This window comes from Empidonax traillii, unplaced genomic scaffold, assembly GCF_003031625.1.
Source record: "Empidonax traillii isolate 1590-97213 ecotype Southwest subspecies unplaced genomic scaffold, ASM303162v1 scaffold1251:size145019, whole genome shotgun sequence".
NCBI classification, from domain to species: domain Eukaryota; kingdom Metazoa; phylum Chordata; class Aves; order Passeriformes; family Tyrannidae; genus Empidonax; species Empidonax traillii.
In genome coordinates, this window is record NW_020956444.1 from 97,917 (window position 1) to 120,239 (window position 22,323).

Consider the following 22,323-nt stretch of genomic DNA (forward strand, 5'->3'; position numbering starts at 1 on the left):
GCCATGAAATGTGATTCTACTGCAGGTTTTGAATCTCATTGGGAAGGCTGGAGTAATCATGGTCAGACCTTGAATAGCTGGAAAATTTGGTTACTTCTATGAAAGCTGTAAGTTCTTCAGTTAAGGCAAAAGCACAGAAGTCTCAGTAAATTACACATACTTGAAATTTTTGGTATTTTTACTCCCAACTATACCTTCTCTATTTTTTTTCTGCATCCTTTATGTTGTGACCAAAATTTTTGCTTTTGTAATATATGCATATTTGTATATGTATGTACACTTAGAGATAAAAATGCATTATGCATAGATATGTTTATAAATACAGTAATTTAAAGGCATTTGACTTGTATACTAAGTATTACAATGTCAATTTATTCTGTCAACTAAAAATAATTTGATTTCTCTCATAAATGTAGTATATACGTAAACAAGTATTAAATGACCTCACCTATATGTGACACATAGATCTTCCTATGAAGACATTTGTAAGTAAAATACAGCAACTAAAGTATGAACACTTCTGCAAAGGTCAAATGCTTTCAAGATACTGAATAATGAGTTGCAAATATTAAGGAACTTGCCATATTCTTTGTCTGTTGTTCTCTGAAATTTGGGCAAACAAATTTAACAAGATCATTTTAGTAGTTAGATACAGGAATTATCTTCATAACCTATGGAGATGCTTGAAGCAGAGTATTAATTTCACAGTCTCTTTCCATCTCCTATGAAAATATGAAGTTCTAATTTTTTTTTTGAAAATAATATCTTTTCTGTTGTCATAAAATGGCCATGAAAGTTACAAAATTTGATGCTGTGAAGAATTTTAAATTACAAATACTTAAAATGGTAAAATTATAAAATTATTTCATAACCAATTATCTTTGGAACTTATTAATACCACTTAATAAATGTTTAGACATATTTTCATTCCAATTCATAATATAGCCATTCACTGTGAGTAGGGCATGATTTGTCAGTATTTCAAACTTTTATATCCACATCAAAAAACAATAAAAATATTTCTGTCAGTGCTCAGTTGTCTTTATTATTAATGCTAATGAACACAAAATTTAAAAATGCAATAGACTAGTCCAATAGTTGGCAGACATTCATAGTTTGCATGTGTGACATACATAGCTTACATTACTCATACTATGGCATGAATTAGTTTCCAAGTATAATAAAAACTCCTTAAAATCAAACTTATAGAACACATTAAAAGTGGCATGTTTGGATTTATTTTAGAAGATAGTAGACTACGTTTTTTTCAGATTGATATGGTTTTTAAAAAATTCTTGATTTCATTGTAAATTTTGTCAGATAAAACTAATGAAAAACATTCTGTGTACTATACATTTTATATTACGTAACATTCAATATATATTTTTTATATTTAGATGTGTAAATACATAAACATATGTATAGTTATCTATGTACTCATATAAATGTGCATTAAAAGTGTATGCACCTGGTTACTGTACGTGTCAAGTATTCGACTACAGCAGAAGTGAATCCTTCCTGCTACATCTATGCTAGCACATTAAGAAGACCAATGGAGCCACATTTGTAGGATGTGCTTCCTGTAACTTTGGCAAACTCCAGTCTGGTTCTGTGATCATCCGTTAGTAGTTATGATGCTCGGTCCAGTTTAATTTATGAAAAAAAAAAAAAAAAAAAAAAAAAAAAAAAAAAAAAAAAAAAAAAAAAAAAGAGGAAGTAAAAAGAAAAATCCAGTTTGCCTGAATTCTGCCATCTCACTTGCAACTCAAACTAAAACTTACCAAATCCACCAGTTTTGGTTTTGTCATCTTGGTTTGTTTCTCTCCTGCCCCTGCAAAGGCTGATCATGTGTTGGGAAGATGTGAGCATCTTGGGGATTTGTCATTAACCTTTTTCCTGATAGTTTCAAAGAGATCCATTTTCTGACTCCCTGGGTTTCACCACTGTTCTGTTCCTTTAGGGTAAACAGACTTGTGAGCTACTCACACAAACTGGGAAATGAAGGTCAAGAAAAGGTAAAATGGCAACAAATACTTCCCCCCACCCTGCTCACCCAAGAGCAAAACAAGTAAAAGTGATTTCTGGAGGATGTGGTTTGCGAACAAAGTATGGTTACCCTAATTTTCTTATTGCTGTTTCAGGTTTTACTTGGTCTCAGGATTTGACTCCTACTTTTTTCCAGGGCACTCCTCTAGGGTGACTATAGAGGATGTGAAGTTTTATGGCAATACTGAAGTCATAATTGTAGATATTCACTGATGGGTATCATCCAAATATTTATGTGTTTTCCACATTACTCTTCTGAAAATTTTGATGCAGGCCTTACATCCCACATCATAGCCTCATGCTGAGGTGTATGACCTGAGTACTTGCCACATCATACTTTAAAATTCCTTCCACATATTGCCTCCAACAAGCAGGACATCCTTGGATTGTCAAGAAGATTTAATGGACTTTTAGGATACTGATTACTAGGGTAAAATACTAATTTCTGAAGATTTTACTTTTTATTACAGTAGATTTTTCTTACTGATAGTTTTATTTTTCAAGAGAATGAAAGAAGACTGGGTGGGGGCTGTGCCCTTTCACTAGTAAGAGTGAGCTTTGGGACTTCCTTCACAGATAAATGAGAGTACATAAAAAAAACTGACAAGACCAAACACATGTCAGGGTTTTAATGTTTTTAAGCTAGCAATTGCAAGCTAGTAAAACACATGACTACTGCTGTTATGTAATACAGTACTCTTACCACTGCTGAGAAGAAAAATGACCAGCAGAACATATAAGGCTAATTTTGAGTCCTTCTGTCTCCCTTGGTCTTCTAATGTGTTCAGCAACTTGGCTTAGAAATTTGAACAGAGGTGCACAGCCTGTACATGAGAACTCTTGGGCCTTTTCGATCAGACTACAAGAACCCAGTGGTCAGAGCAGCAGGCTGCAGCAGAGTGCAGTAAGAAGTAAACTACTCTATGGACCAGACCCAGTCACTTGTTGCCAGTTGGACCATCCCGCTCCATCAACACCAGAGTGCCAAATCTGCCCTTCTCAGCAGTGGTCCGAGCGAGATAGTGTTTGAAGAACTTAATATTTGCTACGTGTACATGCATGTTGCTGGGGAAGTTCTAGCGTGTTGAGAAAACTGACAACAAGCTGCAGTTAATCTCCCCAGTGGAAGAGCCAAGACCGCAGTAGATAAAAAAGTTAGCTGGGCTGTGAAGTCCATGGCCTACCTAGTCTAAGGCTGTGGGATCTTAAAAGAAATATGCAAAAAATGCTTCTTCACAGTGAGTGGCTGGTGAAGACTGTGGACCATAGGACACGATAAAGGGAAAGGAAGTAAAGTGGTCAGGAGAGATTATTAGGTAGAACACTTATTTACAAAGGATCTCCTCTCTACAGATGCTTCTGTTCCAAGCACAGGAAACTTGAAATTATGTGCTAAAGGTGCTGGGACCATGAAAAAAGACAAATCTACATGGATTCAGCAGGCCACAAAGTAAAGAGAAGGAAACCTATCTATTAGGAGCAAAACAGCAGTAGTATCAAACACATTTTGGGATGCATAGATACTGCAAACATATAGTTATATACTAGACCAAGTTACAGCATATTTAGTTTGATACGGTTTTCCACTGTTTTAAGAAAGGAAAATTAAAATATGCACAAAATGACACTGTCAGCACACAAAGGGACGATGCTTTTAATGTGGAATATTGCAGCATCGAGTGCATACACTTCTAAATTAATGAACTAAATGCTTTGTGCCTTTTATTTGTGATGTCCCTAACATAAGAGAATTTGTGACTATATATGGATGTGTAGAGAAGAGACTGAGATGGACATTTTGAGCAAAACAAACAGAGCAAAGATAAGCACAATTGTTCCAATAAACATTGGACAATTTTGCAATGCATCTGCAAGTACAAACTCTCTGCAATTTTCAGCTAGCTATGTAAAACCATCCCACTCAAAAGCTTTGATATTTAGTTCTGAATTGCTTACTTCTTTTTACATCTTTGTTACTATTTAATAATTGAGACCTCCTAGAAGAAAAAAGGCCAGACACCTTTTTGTAATGAATCAAAATTACAAATATTTTATTGGAAATTTAGTATGTTACACTGCCTGAACCACAGAAGTTGCTATTTTAAGTGAACACAGAAAAGGAAATATAGAATTATTTTACATAGCTATACAGAACAATTTCAAAAGATCCTTTAAACGTTATTTCAGTTCAGACAACATTCTCTTGTTAAGCCAGCTGTGTGTTGATTAAGAGCTGTTTGGGACACTGAAATGTGACAGCTCACAGCAGATGCTCAGTATCTGGCAAATTTTGCATTTGATTCTCTGAGTTGTAGTACCAGTGTTTCCATTCAGTTTAGGCAGAATTCAGAGCAGCTGGGGAACTAAAATCAAACTACTCTCTGAAGGCCAAACCCGAGAGTTATGATGTAGTTTCTTACAAGTTGTTTTTTTCATCTTGAGTCATTCTGTATCAACTCTTCAGACCCCTGGGACAGATGACTCTTACTCTGTCATACCACTCTCTGCAAGCACATGCAACTCCTGTAAAGAAGCCTCTGCCTCTCTGCAATTGTTCTGCTACCCCTGTTTGGGGCTTAGAGAGCCTTAGACTGTTTTACCCCACAAGCTGATTTTACCGTCTTTTCCCACCTTTCCTAATCAACTCCTTAAAAAAAATAAATAAAAATTAGCTTTTTTTAGTTCAAGGTAGCAAATGCCAGCTAGGTTTTTTCAAGAGCTATGTTCTGTGTTCCTGGTTCTGCTCCCACTGAATTGAGTGGTTAAACATTGACTGATTTCAGTGAATGGAGGCATAGACCTATATTGAAAATTTCAGAAAACACCTGTATTGAGTATTAAGATATTTAATCTTAGCTAGAACTGTATAGGAGCAGAAGTTTTGAAATTTTTTATTACAGGAAATGAGAGTGTCACTAAAAATACTGCTTTGAATAATACTGATAAAAGGACAAAAAGTGCACTGATATTTGTATATTAACTGAAAAAGGGGGCAGTATATATTGTCTTTATTTGCAAAAGCTAAATATCTGACTTAGCAGGACTTGTCTTAACAAAGAATTAGTCCAGGAAAAAATAAAAAGTATGTTACACAGTTGCCAATACAACAGCTATATTTTAAATAAAAACAACAATAATATACATGTACACTATTGTAACAATATAATTTGATGAAAATAACACTGATCAATATCAAACTTAGGTTTTAAATGATTTTCCATCCTTAACAGATGAAATGCATTTCACAGAAATAGATGCAGGTAGGGTGAAGTGAAGTAATATTCACAGCTTACTGTGAGAAAGTTACCGTGAAAGGTAAGGTAAAAATGTAAAGAACAAAACTTAAAATAGAATTATATTTATAAAAGTTCAGCACTATAGCAGTTGAGTGCATTTGCTGCAGAGGTGGTAACAGCAACCTAATGGTGGACAACATACATACTGGTACACAATGCTCACATACACACACCACACACACTCACCCATGTGCCCATGCTCAAATGCATATGCATAGGTCCTCCTCAGCTTGATTATACAAGCATACACTTACTAGCTTTTTTTTTTTGGGGGGCGGGGGCAACACCACAGTTCAGGTTCACCTTCCCTGTTATTAGCTGTCTGCAAGGTAGCTGTAGCTACCTAAAGTCAGAAAACCATCTAAGGTAACATCAGTTGAACATTTCAATGAAAGCTGTTTTCATCCTGAGCATATTTAAGGCACTTTATTAAAAAATCTGAAGTTAATCAAGATTGGAAAACAAGGTAAAAATTCTTACATGGAAATTTGGAAATTTAAAATAAAAAAGTTCCTGAGTTTTGATAAATATTTGTATTATAATAAAATACCAAGCCTATTGAAAACCTGTCTTTTATAAAAGCATGTTGTAAGACAATTTTTCTTGAAAAACTCATGCTTTAGAGCATGACATATGTTAATAAGTCTTTGGGGACATTTGTAACAAATTAATAGGAAATGAAAAGCCAAAGAATGACCTGTCATGTATGTACAAAATGTGCGTTGCTCCTGGCAATACACATCATGTTTACTACAGGCATCTTTATCTTTCTGTTTTCTTACAGGGTCCTGCCCATATCTTAATACTTTACAATTAATTATGTTTCTCTAAACTATTTACAGATGCAGAAACTAATCACACATCTTCTTACGCCCATAAATATGGAACTACAGAAGTAGAACATATTTTAAAATAGTAGGAAGATGGGTATGCTACATAGTACTGTTCTCTAGAAATACAGTTCATGAATTATTTTCTTTATGAAGATTTAAATCTAAATGAAAATAGAAGTTCTAATTCTCTCTCTGTTTTCCTTGTTTACATTTTTTTCCATCTGATACTTCTAAAGAATTTTTCCCTAGGACAGTATCTGGATTGCAAAAACAGTCGTAAATTATTGTAAAAGTATCTCCAGTAAAGAACCATTAGGCTCTCAAATGCCCACTTTTTACATGGAATACAATCAATTTGTTTTCAACTAAAAATAGCTGGAATACCAGCCACTGTTTGTATGTTTCTAGTAGTAACAATTTTTTGGTTTCGGTGTGTTTTTCTCTCTTTTGCTATAAGTAAACACAAGTACTCATACCCAAAGTGCTACCAAATGCACTGAACACGCACAGTGGTTACAGAATGGTATTTATAAAATCCTTGGGAGGTTCCTTCTAACAATAATAGGTAAAAACGATCCTCAAAGTAAAATGCACTTTTGACTTAACTGCATCCTTTAATATTTTCAGTAGCTACCTCTATAGTATCCCTGATAAAAATTCTACCTCTTTTTTTACATTTAAACTTCTATTACAAAATAATTAATGCTTTAAAAAAAAAACTCACAATAGTGATGGTGGTTAATTTGCTTTATAAAAGATAATACATTGAGTTATATATAATAATGGCTTTGATCCAATTAACTTTATATTATACTACTTAGTAATTACTGTGACTTCAGTTCCTACAACTGTTACAGAGAATACAAATGACTGTTTAAGGTACAGGAAGTGAGGATCATTTGGAAGTGCTGATTCAGAAGTATTCAAGTGCTAACAATGACTTGTTCTTTCTATGCTTTTCTTCATGTTCCATAAATGACGATTTTATAAATGTCCGTGATTTTCAATGTGACGCAGTTTTAGGGCCATTTTTTTTCAGGCTCTTTTTTTGTGCAAATACAAAACTAGATATTTCTGAACGTTACCATCATGTTAAGAGTAATTACCTCTTTTACTAAAAAGGCACCAACTTTAATGCAAAAGAATATACCTTTTATGCTTGTTTTATGAAGAGCTGTACTTGTTACTGGAGCGGAAATTATCATATCCGTGATCATTAGCTTTGAACTTTAAACAGGACTGCCTTTCCTCCAGGGACAACAGATCTTTGGATTGGCACCAGCAACACAAGCATGACTGTTAAAACAAAAGGAATAAACATTTTACATCACATTGTTTTGCACGTGTGGCAAAATGCACTGAAAAGCCACCCTTCTCAGCGGTACAGTAGGAAATGGCAATTCTACAAGCTGCCGTTTTGGGATTACAGTGTAAGCAAAGAAATGGGGTTAAATTCTGAGTTGCTAAAATGGCCACTACTAACTACTGGGATGTCCTGTTAGCAACCTGAGTGCTGGACAGCAGGAGTTATACATGATAGCAGCCAAACACGTACCCCTTCAAATCTGGTCTGCAATTCTAAAAGCACCTCAAAATAAAATTAGGACTACTTGTTCTCCTTTCTTTGATAATCTTTCTTAGGAAAAAAAAAAATGTACGTGCATCTATACTTTCTAAGCAAGATGCTGTTATTTAGCTCATTTTTTGAGGTGCAGAAATGAGAAGTAAGTAGAAGAATGGTGAAAATCTACATACAGTTCATACATTTACTAGGTGTACTAGCAGACCTTTTGATGACCTTTTATGCTACTCTCTGCCCTTTGGGTACTGGAAGTATTCATCACACCCACTTACTTCCACGCTCAGGATGCTAGAGACCTCTTATGTGCTCTCAGCTCAAGTGACTTTCAGGGAGCCAGCAGCACAGACAAGGAAGACAAGACCAGCACTTAAACATCTGCAACATGTGCTGTCATAATTATGTGGAAAATACATTAACATTACTAGATGTAGGGCTGGCTGGGTTCTGATTGAAAGATATAGCCAGTAAGAAATTTACACAGCCAGGCAATAAACCTAGCAGTGGTCAGTGGTTAAATGCTTGGCAAGAAAAGAAAAATCTAAGAATTTGTCAGAGGCAATGTAAGAACTCTGACACAGTGTCTGAAGATGGTAAGAGGCCACAAAAAAGTCCAATCTGGTCATTTTCCAAGCAGACAGGCTGAAGGTCCACATGAAGGCTGAAGGTCCACATGCAACCTAGAGCCTCAAATCCTGTATGGAGAATTAGTGCCCAGGTATATTCAGTCAGACCAAAGCAAAACTATGAACAGGTCTGTCTCAAAAAATGTTGGCACTGGAAAGGGATGAGTGGATACTTGCACCCTCTGCCTTACAAAACTGATTTAAATGCTCAGTCAGCATGGGGGGAACCCAGGGTCAGAGCCCTCCCCACTGGGTTGCAGAGGATATGGCTACGTGAATTTTTGCAGCGCAGTCTGAGTCCGCTTCATCAGTGCTCTGGAAGTGGCTGGGTGCCAACTTCCGTCAGGAAGTGATGTAGCACTGATTAGCATGGTGCTGAGAGGGTTTATTATACACTCTGCTCTTTTGCTTTCTCTTTTTGTTCCCATCAAACCTTAATTTCTTTCTATGTAGCTTTGGCAGGATAGGGAGAGAACACTTACCACAACCCAGTTAAAATTTCAAGTCAAACTTAATGACCATTTGAAACAGTTTGTTCATGTTAAGGAATGAATTTTACTGCTAACATCATCTTTTAACAAAAGCAGCAGCTCCCAGCAGCCTCTTACCTTAAAGCAGTTTTGGAATCTTTTGCTCACCAAATATAGGGCTATTGGATTGATGCAGGAATTCAGTGAAGCCATGTTAATACCAATGTAGTCCATCACAAGAAAAAAGCTGTGTAATTAAAAATTAAAAAAAAAAAAATTAAAAAATTAAAGTGAGACAGTTCTCTTAAAAGGCTTAGTAGAGATTTACAACTATGAAAATTGGTCTCAGCTTCACTCAATCAAAACTAACTATTAAATGTAATAGTAAGGAAGCTTAAGCTTATGGTGATAATAGCTGTGCTCAACATTAAAGTCTGAATCTTGAAAGTAAATTCAGAAAATCCAATCACCTTAACTTGTGGAAGAAAATGTACATGAAGTTTTTCTGCACACACTGAATCCTAGCTGTTCTGTTGAAAGGGAAAGCAGGGACAGAAATCCCTGTTCTACTCTTAAGACAGTAAGACAGTCCCAAAAAGGATCTTGAGTAAGACAGGGAAAAGTGAGAGAATTCCTCACAACTTTCTTTCTCTGCTACTAGAGTGAAAGCAGAGGGTCTTGGATGAAGAATCAGGGACAACTTCAGACACACAGAGTAAGTTATTAGGAAATACAGATAGTTCATTAGGGAATACAGATATGTGTATGGAGAATGCCAGCGTGTTTCAGCATTTAATTTTTGCAGACTCACCTCAAAAGTTCACATCGGTTGGGATCCTTCTGATCATAAATAGTGAGTTTTAATATTCTGCTTAAGTGAAGTGGAAGCCAACACAAGGCAAAAACAAGTACCAGACAGAACACAGTTTTGGCCACCTCACGTCTCTGAAAAAGAAAATTGGACAGAACAGTGTTGCAGTTTTTGATTCTCTCTGGATTATTGTTGTTTTCATATCCAAACGTTTAATAAACAAGATAAAAAAGCTTATGAAAATAGGAGTTAAGAGAACATCAAATACCTTATTTTCTCGTACATAATCTTTTCTGTTTTAGATGTCTTGCACTGATTCACTGTATCTCTTACTTCAAAAAGTATGAGTAATAATATGAAAAACCAGGGTCATGAAAACAGTAATTTAAATTAAAATTAAGAACATATTTGTCTTTCCAATCACTTTCAAATACCAGTTCGTCTTCAATTGCATTTTCTTGTGCTTTGATCTCAGGTCTTATTTTAGATGCCCCAAGAGATTTCAATTACAGCTTTAATAAGCTAAGAGGAAAGAAGCATATATATGCATTAGAGAACAAGTGTAGTTTAATACTAGTGACGTATGATGTTTGTGTCTGATGCACTACTAACTTGGAATGTATGTGGCAATGTGTTTTGTTCTGCCAACATGTACTGCTAACCTCACTAGAGCTCAGCAAGAATTTCGTTCAAAATAATTAACAGTTTCATAGCACCACATTCTAGACTATAGCATACCTTCAGTTTGCATTACAAAATATCCAGCTCTAATTATTGTTAAAGAAGAAATAAAAACTATAAAACCTGAAGCATTAAAATCAAACAAGAAAGAACGAATTCTGTGACTGTCAGTTAAAATCTTAGGTTTCTGAGGGCTCTGATGCATACATATGTATATGAGTTCAGCAGCATCACTACTAGCACCACTTTACTAACAATCATACAGGAAGAGAAAAATGATGTGGCAGTAAAGTCAGTAAAGGTATTATTGTCATCCGGTCTACAGTCAGCAGAGTTGTCAGGGATAAATGTTTACCTGTTTTAAGTGGTCATTTAAAGCAATCTGCATCCCACTTTTCTTTCGTAACATCTCACAGGTCATGAGAGTATAGAAAAATGCTGTGATAGCCAGAGGCAAACAGAAGTAAAAGCTGAACAGCCACCAGTCTTTAGCTTGCTTGTAAAACTAGAATGGAAAAGAATCAAAGCAAAAACATTGTTAGGAGTGAACGCTGAGCATTTTGCTAAGTGTGCTATAACTAGTTCATCAGTCTGTCCTGAAGAGCATCTCTGTAAGGTGTACATTACAGATGAGAAAACAGGACAAGACAGTAATTTGTTCAAAGTCCACAAAAAGTCAAACGTTTCTGAATGTTCTTTTTAAACCAGTATATTTAAGAAATGCCAGTATTTCATATGAATGCTCTTTTTTTAACCAATATATTTCAGAAATGTCAGTATTTCATTTAAGCATTATATTCACCTACATGTCACATACACCTGTGCACATTACAATCCACACAATACTGAGAAGATCCAAGGAACTGCTCCAGAGATTTTGAAGGTGTCAGTGTCTTACCATCATAAACGATGTTTTCTGCATGGGGTGGAGCAAGCAGATTCTGAGATCTTTTCCTCTATACTCCATCGTAATCATGTCAAATGCAATAGCTTCTGGAACAGCCAGTATCACTGATATAACCCAGATCAGTACAATTTCAACAGCAGTCCACTTCGGCACTCCAATTCCTTTAATGCGACTCCAAGAAGCAACTGCTCTGTACCTGAAGCAACAGCACACATTTGCAAATTAAAAATATGAGAAAAACCACCTGATTTAACTGGCTTAAACTCATCTTACTTGTATTGTATTAGCTAAGTGGAAAGGTGAATTTGAGCCAGTGCCCACATGGAGAGGAAATTATAGAGTTTGATGAAATATGGGTCTCACCTATCTATACTGAGGGCACACAAACTCAACACTGTGATGCCCACCGATGCCTTTTGAATGAAAGGTACTAATTTGCACATTTCGACACCAAAGGGCCAGTCCTCTGCAAGCAGCTGTGAAAAGAAAACAACAATTAAAGGTGAAATATTAAGAAAAAAAACCTCCCAAAACTGAAACATGGAGTTTTGTCTAGACTGCTTTTCTTTTCCACCATGTCTTGCCCTATGAAGACAGGCTGAATTGGGTTTGTTCAGACTGGAGAAGGGAAGGCTCTGGGGAGACCTTGTAGCAACTTTTTTGTACCTAAAGGGGGACTACAAGAAGGCTGTGGAGAGACTTTGGATAAGGGCATGTAGTGATAGGATAAGGGGGAATGGCTTTAAACTATGAGGGTAGGTTTAGGTTAGATTATAGGAAGAAATTCTTTACTGTGAGGGTGGTGAGACACTGGAACAGGTTGTTCAGAGATACTGTGGATGCCCCATCCCTGAAAGTGTTCAAAACCAGGTTAGACAGGCCACTGAGTGACCTGGTACAGTGAAAGATATCCCTGCCCATGGCAGAGCATTGGAACTAGATGACCTTTAAGGTCCCTTCCAACTCAAACCATTCTATGATTCTATATAAAACGTAGCCAAGAAGAACCTTTTCACAAGGGAGTCTCTGATGTGTGTGTCCTAAAAGCTAGACAGCAGCTTCAGAGTTACTCCTTGGCAGGGCAAGAATATGAATTAAGGCTTAGTCCTGACTTCTTAAGCCCTTCAAACTCCACTCTTTTTGCTTCTAGCTTCATCATTTCAGTGTGATGCACCTGAGCAGGTGAGGATCTCCCTCAAGTGTATTGGCTTTATCTCCCCTGAGTATTCATTGCTTTTCTTACATGTTTCAAGTAACTCATTTACTAGAAATGCAGAAAATTACTTGAGGCTGATCAGAACAGGGTCAAATAAAAAAAGTGCACATCTGGGGTGGGATTTATTTTAAGCTTACTTAAATTGAGAAATCAGTTGAGAAATCAGGCAACAATGGAGAGAAAATGTACCCCCCATAGTTTTTAGCTGGCCATCTGCTAACAAAAAAAGGGGCCCACTGAACACACAGGGAGCCTAAACAGCTAGTTTGATCTAAATGTTTCACAGCAGGTAAAGACAGATCAGATGAATCTCTCAATAGAGATCTTTATTGAACAATTTCCCAATGATTCTGTATTACAATACGAAAAAGACTATCTGCACATTCAGCATACCTATAAGTGCAATGGAATAAAAAGACCAGCACAATGAATTTCAGGTTGGTTCAATTACACTTTGAGTCATACACTTTAATGGAAATCTTGTCACATACCTAACTGTACATTTTATGTGATTTAGGAGACAAGACTTACTGGACACAGAAAGCACCTTCCTCACAGCTGATGCTATGGACTGTTTGACCGTAGCTCCAGTTTAGAAACATTTAGTCTTTGAACTCTGCTGTGACCTGCTCTAATGGCTCAAATATACTACGGCAGCAGCCAAATCTTCCAGTTCTCACAAAAACAAGACTCTCCAGAACAAGGGTTATGCCAAGAAATAGATGCAATTGTTATACATAAGAGTAAAGTTTCTGAGTTTCTGTAATTAGTTAGATTATCTAAGACCATTTATGTTTCATATCTTTCTTCAAATGAGGCCTTTTGGATCTGCTGCAGATAGAGGGCTACAAAATGCAAAGGGAGAGGGAAGAAGAATAATGACTACACAAAAGAGACTGCAAAATCTTTCCCTTAGCTCAGGTCTCTTTAAACATCTCATTTAACAGTTTGTAAGAAAGGAAGAAATAGCTCATCATACTGTGTAGATTTTGCTGGGGACCAAAATGAGGGTACAAATGCTCTACTGAGGATTCTGGACAGGCTGGATTGGTGGGTCAAGGCCAATTGTATGAAGTACAACAAGAACAAGTGGCAAATCTTGCCCTTGAGTCACAACAGCCCCATTCAGCACTACAGCCTTTGGGAACAGTGCTTGATTGGAAAGTGGCTGGAAAGATCTGGCAGAAAAGGACATGGGGGTGCTGGTCAACAGCTGGCTGAACATGAGCCAGCAGTATGCCCAGGTGGTCAAGAAGCCCAAAGGCATCCTGGCTTGTATCAGAAGGACTAGAGCACTAACCATCCCCTTCTACTCAGCCTGGTGAAGCTGCAGTTCAAATTCTGGGCTCCTCACAAGAAGGACATTGAGGTGCTGGAGCATGTCCAGAGAAAGGCAATGGAGCTGGTGAAGGGTCTAGGGAGTAGGTCATATGAGGAGTGGGAGAGGGAGCTGGGTTTGTTTAGGCTGGAGAAAAGGAGGCTGAGGTGAGACCTTATTGCTCTCTACAACTACTTGAAAGTAGGCTGTAGTGAGTTGGGAGTTGGTCTCTTCTCCAAGTAACGAGTAACAGAAGAAGAGGAAGTGGCCTCAAGTTGTGCCAGGGGAGGCTTAGATTGGGTATTCGGAAAAATTTCTTTGCTGAAAGGGTTGTCAGGCTTTGGAACAGGCTATCTAGGGAAACATTCAAAATACACATACATGTGGCACTTGGGGACACGGTTTAGTGGTGAACATAGTAGTGCAAGGTTGATGGTTGGACTTGATGGTCTTAGAGGTCTTTTCTAACCTGAACAATTCCATGATTCTGTAACTGAAGACTGACACAGAGTTGCCTGCTCACATAGGTTTGGTTCAGCAAAGTCCTTGTGCACAAATAAGATCTAGGGATAAACATTTAGGGATAAACACTTCCATGGTCCACAAGAGTGTTTTCAAAAGCCTGACATAATTTAAGTATCATTTTATTTGAACACAAAGGAAGTTAAGTGCATTTCATGACAATGGGCTTTTGGAAATTGGTGAAGTGTCCACCAGTATTTTCAGATACCAGAATACCTCCAAATACCTGCTTTAGCCCTGTGCTGTGATGGAGTGCTTAAAAGAACAGCAAAGAAACTGCAACATGGCCCCAGTTTTGATTTATTTCCTCAATGAACTACTTAAGACAAAAAAACATGATGCCTTTGAACAAATGAAGCAGAGAGATAAATTCTAAGGATTTATGTTTCTTGAGAATTTTATGGAAAGTATTAAAGCAGAGGAAGCAGGGATGAGGTTGTAATAACCATAAAGTATCTTTTGCTTATGTGATGTGGGAAAATAACTCAGTCTGCAATTAAGGTATTTTCAGTAAAGTCTTTCCCCGACACTTCTCTTGAATTGCTGTAAGGGGGTAACGGTAACGATCACTATTAAAACTGCAATGTGAATATTTACAGTTGTTCTAAATGTACATGCTACAGAATCAAAAGACACCTGGACTAATTTAATTTATAAAAATCAGGCAGTGAACCTCCAGCCTATCACATCTAGTTGCTCTTTCTAGAAATCAAGGACTGGCTAGCAAGTATATTCTATACTTGTTTATGGTACCTCTCATATATATGTGCATATTACATGAGAGATGACTCATTAAAAAAGCAGATCAAAAGTAAAATATTTCTTTGTAACTGAAATTCAGAACTTCAGTCAAATCTCTGTCGGCAGATTCTGTTGAAAACTTATATCTACATCTAGCTGGTATACATTCAAGGCACTCCCCATCTCTCTTCCCTAAAATCACAACGGTTCAGCCATGTCAGAGATTTCCCTGAACAAATACTTAACTCCCAGGTGCAGACAGCCACACCTGTGCTCCAAGTTGACTGGATTTGAGCCAGCTCCAGTTTGGGACCCATGTATCTGGATTATAAAGGGGTGGCACATAAGTGGATGCATTCTACTGAGAGAAAGGATGCCTGGGTTTAGCATAACATCAAAATATTACTTGAATTCAGCCAGCTTAGATCAGGGCAGAATGGACATGCAGCTGTCTGCACTGCACTGGGAAAATATGTCCTTTATCTCTTGCAGCTGATGGATTGTGAAATTTGAGCATTTTAATGCATAAGTCAGAAGTTTCTCTACCATGGTATTGCAAGTGGTTAATGATATGCTTTACACCAAAAGCTTCAAAACATTAAGGAAGTAAAAGGGAAAAAAAGTAGAATGTTTTAATTGCTGAACTGTATTTCCTGAACTGTATTTCCTTGGTTTCTGTTTGTTCTCCTCCAACACTGCCTTAAAGTACAGTGAAGATCCAGTGCAAAGTATTCAGGAGCATCACATTTGTGGACAAGAGCAATGATCATTCTTAGTGAAGTACAGATGTAGTGTATTTCAATTTTATATGAGTAAAATGATTTTCTTATGATGCACAATAGGGTAGCCGTAAATAGTGTGTCACTTTACAAATGATAAACAACTTAGAGTCATGAGATGAGATACTGCCAAGTGGCAGCAAAGAGGAAAATAATGTTGTGTTTTCATCGGTAAAATGCCAAGAGAAGTCTACCACTGGCTATATTTCAAGTGACCTTTTCCAATGTTTTACAGGCAAAGTTTTAACTGCTAAGCAGCAGTAATGTGTTGCAGATGAAATAGAACAAAAGGAAAGGGAACACATTTCAAAATTATGTGAAATTGTACTTGAAAGAACCAATACATTTGATGCACTCCTAGTCAAAACTTTCTCAGATCAGACAGATCCGAGCCTAAACTGATGTGCAAGCTGCACAGCTATGAAAGTAGCCCCAAGAGATGTTGTGACTCAGAGAGACACCTGTGAATCACAATTCCTGCTCTGCTTCCTCTTGGTTGTGCAAGAACTGAAAGATGTTCACAATCTGCTGCTGGAACACCAGCAGGCAAGCACGATATGCTTGCTCTCAAGGGCTCAGCTGCTGTGGTCACCAGCCAGGAGGCTGACACCGTGGCTCCGACTGGTGACCTGCTGCAGTTGAGCAGGAAGAAGTGGCAAAGCGTGCAAATATTTACGTCAGTGTTCTAGTCCCCAGTAATGAATGCACATGGGAAATGCAGAGCAGGGATTCATATTTCCTCCTAGCTGTGTGCTCACAGCAAGTCCAGTTCACAGGAGAGTAGGATGTGATTTTCATCACTATGAACTGTACTTACAAGGGAAATCAGATATGAAACAGTACACCTAATTCACAAGCAACAGTTTTTCAATATATCTATGAAATGACTAGTAGATTTTCACCTGATTTTTTTCTTTTTTTTAACATGAGGAGGTCATGCAGATCAAGTATTTTTCAGTATTTTATAGGAGTAAGCATTTTTTAAAACAGAAAATTTGTCCCAGAAATTAGGCTTATGGTAAAGGATAAGTCACACAAAATTACAAAACTTATTAATATTTAGCTATAATTATGTTAGGGTGAGGATCTTCCCTCTAGACAAGAATGTATATTTCCTGCTTTCTAGTTAAGCTAACTATCCAATAAACTCTATTGGTCCAATAAATTGTAATTCTTAATGTGAGGTATGTAATTAGTTTTCTTGTACTTTTATTAGTACTTCTGCTTAGAAAAGTCATTTAAATAATAATTAAGATAAAGTAACATTATAAGACATCTTGAAAATTACAGAAACCTCATAATGTGTTGTCAAAGTAAAACATTTCTGCAATTTCACAACCCCCATGAACAGACTGCATCAAAAGTAACTGCTTAGAAAGTCATGCTCCTGTCAGATTGGGATGCATAAACACAGGGAAGAAGCAAAACCAAATTAGATGAAAAATTTTGAAATTTGTCACATGTATCTTTTAAGTGAATGTATACACAACAAATGCATACATAATGAAAAAACTAAATTAACAAATCTATATTAGCATCATCTAACTTATTTCAGTTTGGAGATACATCATGAAAACTATGTATGTGTACTTTTAATAATATTCAGACATTTCCAGTAGTCCGTATATCTGACTTCAGAGTAGACTGTTCCCATCTAACTACAGAACAAAGTTATCACCCCATCGCCTGGCAGAGTCCAGACAGGTTCCTTCACTGGACAATTCAGATCCTTTTTAAGTGCCTATAAACTGCACTTGTTTACCAAACAAACTTCTAGCTTGATATGGCCAGATACCAATAAACTTTGCATAAGAAATTCTGAGATGAACTTTGCAAGATCCCAAGCAAGTGGGATCCCAAGACGTTGAAAGAAAGGAAATGATGTATTTCTCCCAATTAAACGGCTGTTATCTTTAACATCAAAAGAACCAATGGCTGTGGGTTCTAATATGGAATAGTAGCGTTGTCTAAAGACAAGCACCTTGATTTTCTTTTTGAAAGTTAGGTAAGGGTTGGCTTTATCATGATGCATGTCCTATAGGTAATCGCATTACAAGAGTTAGCAAGGTTATCACAAACAAATTTCCATGGAAATCCTGCCTTTTTCAGAGCATTGCTGGATTAACAAACGAGTCAGTTTGTGTCTGCATGGGATACAGAGTCCCTAATCTGGTCTTTCTTGTATTTCCAGTGCTTGATAATGCTACATGTTAACCACAATTTTGATGTAATCCTTAGAATACATTACTGAAAAGAAATCAGTGCCTACAAAGCTGAGACTGGCCTTTGATCACTGTTTTCAGTAAAGACCAGATTTTTTGTACTTCCCTGGAAATTTTTTTATCCGCATTCCTATTGTGCTCTAAGAAAAAGGAACCTATGGCAATAATACCAGGTAGATATTTTTCCTCAGTCATCTGTATCATAGTAAGTTGACCGAGTTCAGAAAGCCACATAATAGTGTGCAGAGGATAGTTTGTTTTTGTTGTTAAAAATCCGTGGGTCATGACAATAAACTGGATTTAACATAAGAGAATAAATATCACCAAATGAGAGAGTGAGGTGTTGTTTATGTATCAAAAGAGAAAGCATGTTTATCTTCGTTATTTCATTTATGGCTTTTTAAGTCTATGAGAGGCAAAGCTAATGTAAGTTTGGAATGTTCAGTTATACGTGGGACTTATCAACTTTACTGACTTGGGAAACTGCGCATAAGCCTTCCAGAACTGCAGACCTGTATTGTCAGGTGTAAAAACTGCCGTTGTCGTCTTCCAAATACTAAGTGCAGAGAAGGACATAAAAAGCTCACTGGCCACATACTCTCGCCTTCTGCTCCTTAATTGCTGTTTAAGGCCTCAAATTAACAAAGACATGCTTACTTAGTCTGTTTAGTGAAGCAGTTGACCAGGCACAGGACCACCTGCACATCCAATTAGTAACAATCTTGCAAAGTATCTACACTGCACAACATTACATACTGCAGAATGATTGCCTCAGACTTTCGTCTGCTTCCCATTCTACAGTTTGCAGGTTCAGCCGAAGACAGATCATTTACCAATGCTGAGAAGCTCTACCAAGTTCTGCATGCTGGAATTGAATGCCCATCAAGCTCTCATTTCATACCCAACTGCCTGACTGTGTGACAGAGTCCAGATACTTTCCATTTTCTACCGAAAGTATTGACTGATATTCAAATTTATGAAGTGCAATGGGCTAATTAGCATCTTATGTATTGGACTGCATTTGCCTCACAATCTAGGTAACATCTGCTTTTATTTAGATACCCTTGATTTAAAACATATCAATTTTCATTTGTGTGTTTTTTCCCAGCTACTTACATATTTAATATGTAGTCACAGGGGACATCTTTTGCAGTTATCACTTTTAATACCTAATAAAAAGCTGCTTCTAGTGTGGATTCTGAGTTGTCTCCTATGGGTCTGTCTGGAAAGCATCCACAGACACTTTCACACTTTCTAGGACAAGTGTTGTGGAGTGAACCACTGGCATTTTATTAACATGAGAAATTCTCTCACTCTTTTTTTGATTGCATTATTATACTCTCCCTCAAAATGTTGCTCTGTGGGTGGAATTAATTGGGACGTGAAATTGATAAAAAGTTATCAACAACTCAAACCACCCTCAAACTCTTGATTAAATAAACATGGTATCTAATGGGGAGGGGTTGTTTGGTTTTGTAAACTTACATTTGTTCAGAAGTCCTGTCTTTAACCAGTAAATATTTAATTCATTCTTATAAGGGATAATACAAATTGATTACGGGCTCTTCATTAAGATGAGTAGCAGCATGGTAGATTTAGAACCTGAGAACTATTGTGCAGCTCCCAGCATTATGAACAGCACCATAAAAATCCTAGACTTGCAGCTGGTGTAATATTTATCGGTTTGTAATCTGACCTTTTATTCCTTCTGCTCCAACCTACTCATAATGATATACTTGATGACATTCAATCGAGATAAAAACTGAGGTATATTATTGCATGCTACCAGTAATTAAATTTTGAGATAGAATCAGTGAAATTGCAAAGTCTTGTACTGAGCAGCTGTTATCGATATAATCTTTTTGATATTTTCTGAGAACAGATGTAAAAAACCTTCTTGTTCAATGTATGTTATTACAAAAACACATTTTTAGAGCATGTTAAGGGTTTTTTGTTTTCCACCGTCATTGAGAAGAGTCGCTCCTCTATCAAGAACTAAGATAAACAGTATAAATATATAATAGGTAAACAGTATCATATAAAAAACTCTGAACTTCAAATCTAAGAACTGTCAGGTAATCCAAATTAACTGGCTCATGACTTTAACACAGTGATGACATTCTCTGCTTTGTAATACTTCAATACTTTAAAAGGCTGAAGATAAAGGATTCTTCTATTTCAGCAGCTTCTGAGAGTAATCATTATGGATTCAAAACCTAACCCTTTGACGTGGTTTTCTAAAGCATAAAAAAAAATTCCCAGTTTACAATCATGCATACAAAACTAAGAGAAGGTGACAAATGAAGGCTATTATGTCCACTTTATGAAGTAACTGATAGGTGCTTAGGGATCCAGACTGTAAACTTTTAAAGCAGAAGGAGCTATGTTATTTTCAGTATCCCTTGCAAGAGTACTGATTGCAGCTAGAGGCTGCAATATAACAGAGGCTGGATTCAACTTCCCAACTAGTTTGTAAGGATAAATGGACTGCACAAGCTGGGTAGACAAGACAGGGGCTGTACTCCTTCCATTCCAAGTCTTATTACGTCAACGCAGACTAATGAAGGTGCAAGAGGAACAGGCTTCCTCTCGGCTGCCCATGGTGCAACACTGGTGAAGGGGGGAAAGGGTTCACGGCTCAGGAAAAGCATCGTACCTCCCAACCGCTAGATGCATAAAACCGCTCAGCTGAACGATCTTGGTTCCTTTGAAAAACCCCCATGCCAAAACACACTGTACAGACATGTGAAGTATCATGACCAAGCCCGCAGCAGCTGAGCAGGAGGACCGAGTGGTACCCATAGGAAAGGAGCTTCTGTCTCCCCTTCAGTCTGCGGGGGATAAGAGGGAACCGACAAACGCACTGCGCATTTATCTATTGCATTTATTTCCTTTATCCCTGGGACAGCACCTGTTTCCAGGTGATTTTCAGAACCTGGCCACCTCCATTCTGACCCATTTCCAGTCTGGAACGCTGAGAGGGATGGGACTGGGGTACAGAGAGGGTGCTATTTGCGATCACATCTGACCAGAATACCACCCTCATATTTGGCGTGAGGTGAAGTCCAAGGATGACTCCTAGACAGGAAGGGACGCGTCTCGCCGCGGCGTGAGCACTGTTCCTCCGCATCCGCTCCCGAATCCACCCCCGACCCCTCCTCACCTTGTAGACATTGATGGGGATGTCGATGATGATGTGGAGCAGGTCGCCCAAGGCCAGGCTGGCGATGAGAATGTTGGGGCCGTTCCTCATGCACTTGTTCTTGTAGATGATCCGCAGCAGCGTGGAGTTGCCGATGATGCCCAGGACGAAAACCAGGCAGGACACCACCGTGTTGATGTACTTGAAAGTCTCCTTGATCTCCGTCTGCCCCGTGCACATGGGGGGCGAGGCAGGGCGCGGCCGCCCTCCAGCCGCCCGCCCGCCCTTGGGCAGCGCGGCCGGGCGGGACGAGTTGTGCTCGGCGCCCCGCACCAGGAGGGCCCCGGCCGTCGGGGCCGCGGCGTCGGCGGCTGCCGGAGCGCTCTGCCTGCCCGGGCCCGGCCGGCGCAGGGAGCCGTCGCCCTCGGCGGCGGCGCGGCAGCTGAGGAGCAGGAGGAGGAGGAGGAGGGCGGCGGGCATGGCTCCGCGGCACGGCCGATTCCCTGCCGGGTGCCCGCCGACGTCAGCGCCGACCTGCGCGGAGAGAGGGGACAGGGCGTCAGCTGCGGGGACACCGCGCCCGCCGCCACCGCCCGGGGCCGAGCCGAGGCGCTGCCTGTCCCCGGGCGGTGCCGGCGGTGCGAGGGGTGCAGCCGGGCAGGGCAGAGCCGGGGCGAGCAGCCCCCTCCGGCTGGACCGGCTCGGCGTCGCTCCGCTCTGTGCCCCGCTCCTCTCCCGCTCACCTCGCCCAGCAGAGCCGAGCCGATCCTCCCCGCCCGCAGGCCGAGCGAGGGAAACGCGCACCGCCGGCTGTCGCCGCGCTCCGCGCCCCGGCTGTCTGTCTGTCCCCGCCCGGCCGGGCTGCCGCCGCTCGACAGCGATTCCCAGGGAGCTCCCAGCCGAGGAGGCGGGAGGGACGGGCGCTTGCGGCAGAGCCCGAGGGCCGTCAGCCGCGCACCAGACCCCGTGGCTAAAGCCGCGCCGGCGGCACACGGCCCCCCCTTTTCTAAAACATTCAGCCGCATCTGGCCCATCAGTCACAGCCAGACCCCACCCGCGCCCTCCTCCCCCCGCGGAGCCCGGCCCAGCCCCTCCGCCCGCCAGGCCGCCGAGCTTCCCATCGCTGCGGTCAGA

General features: G+C 39.2%; 1 protein-coding gene across 1 annotated transcript; it reads right to left on the minus strand.

Annotated features, from left to right (window-relative positions):
* Positions 1–4,073: 4,073 nt before the first annotated feature.
* On the minus strand, positions 4,074–22,171 carry LOC114069401 (endothelin receptor type B). Its single transcript, XM_027906154.1, has 8 exons — positions 21,933–22,171; positions 21,211–21,723; positions 11,613–11,725; positions 11,241–11,445; positions 10,698–10,847; positions 9,662–9,795; positions 8,989–9,097; positions 4,074–7,471 (listed from the first exon to the last, which is right to left on the minus strand). Exons 2-8 carry the CDS (start codon positions 21,667–21,669, stop codon positions 7,340–7,342), a joined length of 1,302 nt encoding a protein of 433 aa, XP_027761955.1. The 5' UTR covers positions 21,670–21,723; positions 21,933–22,171; the 3' UTR covers positions 4,074–7,339.
* Between the last annotated feature and the right edge of the window lie 152 nt (positions 22,172–22,323).

Excerpts from the sequence above, each read along its gene's own strand:
- LOC114069401 (XM_027906154.1), bottom strand. The coding sequence starts at position 21,669 with ATGCCCGCCGCCCTCCTCCTCCTCCTCCTGCTCCTCAGCTGCCGCGCC. Across the intron at positions 11,726-21,210 it reads TCCCCATCAATGTCTACAAG|CTGCTTGCAGAGGACTGGCC; the intron begins GTGAGGAGGGGT and ends TTCTTTTCACAG. Across the intron at positions 9,796-10,697 it reads TAAATGACCACTTAAAACAG|AGACGTGAGGTGGCCAAAAC; the intron begins GTAAACATTTAT and ends TTTCTTTTTCAG.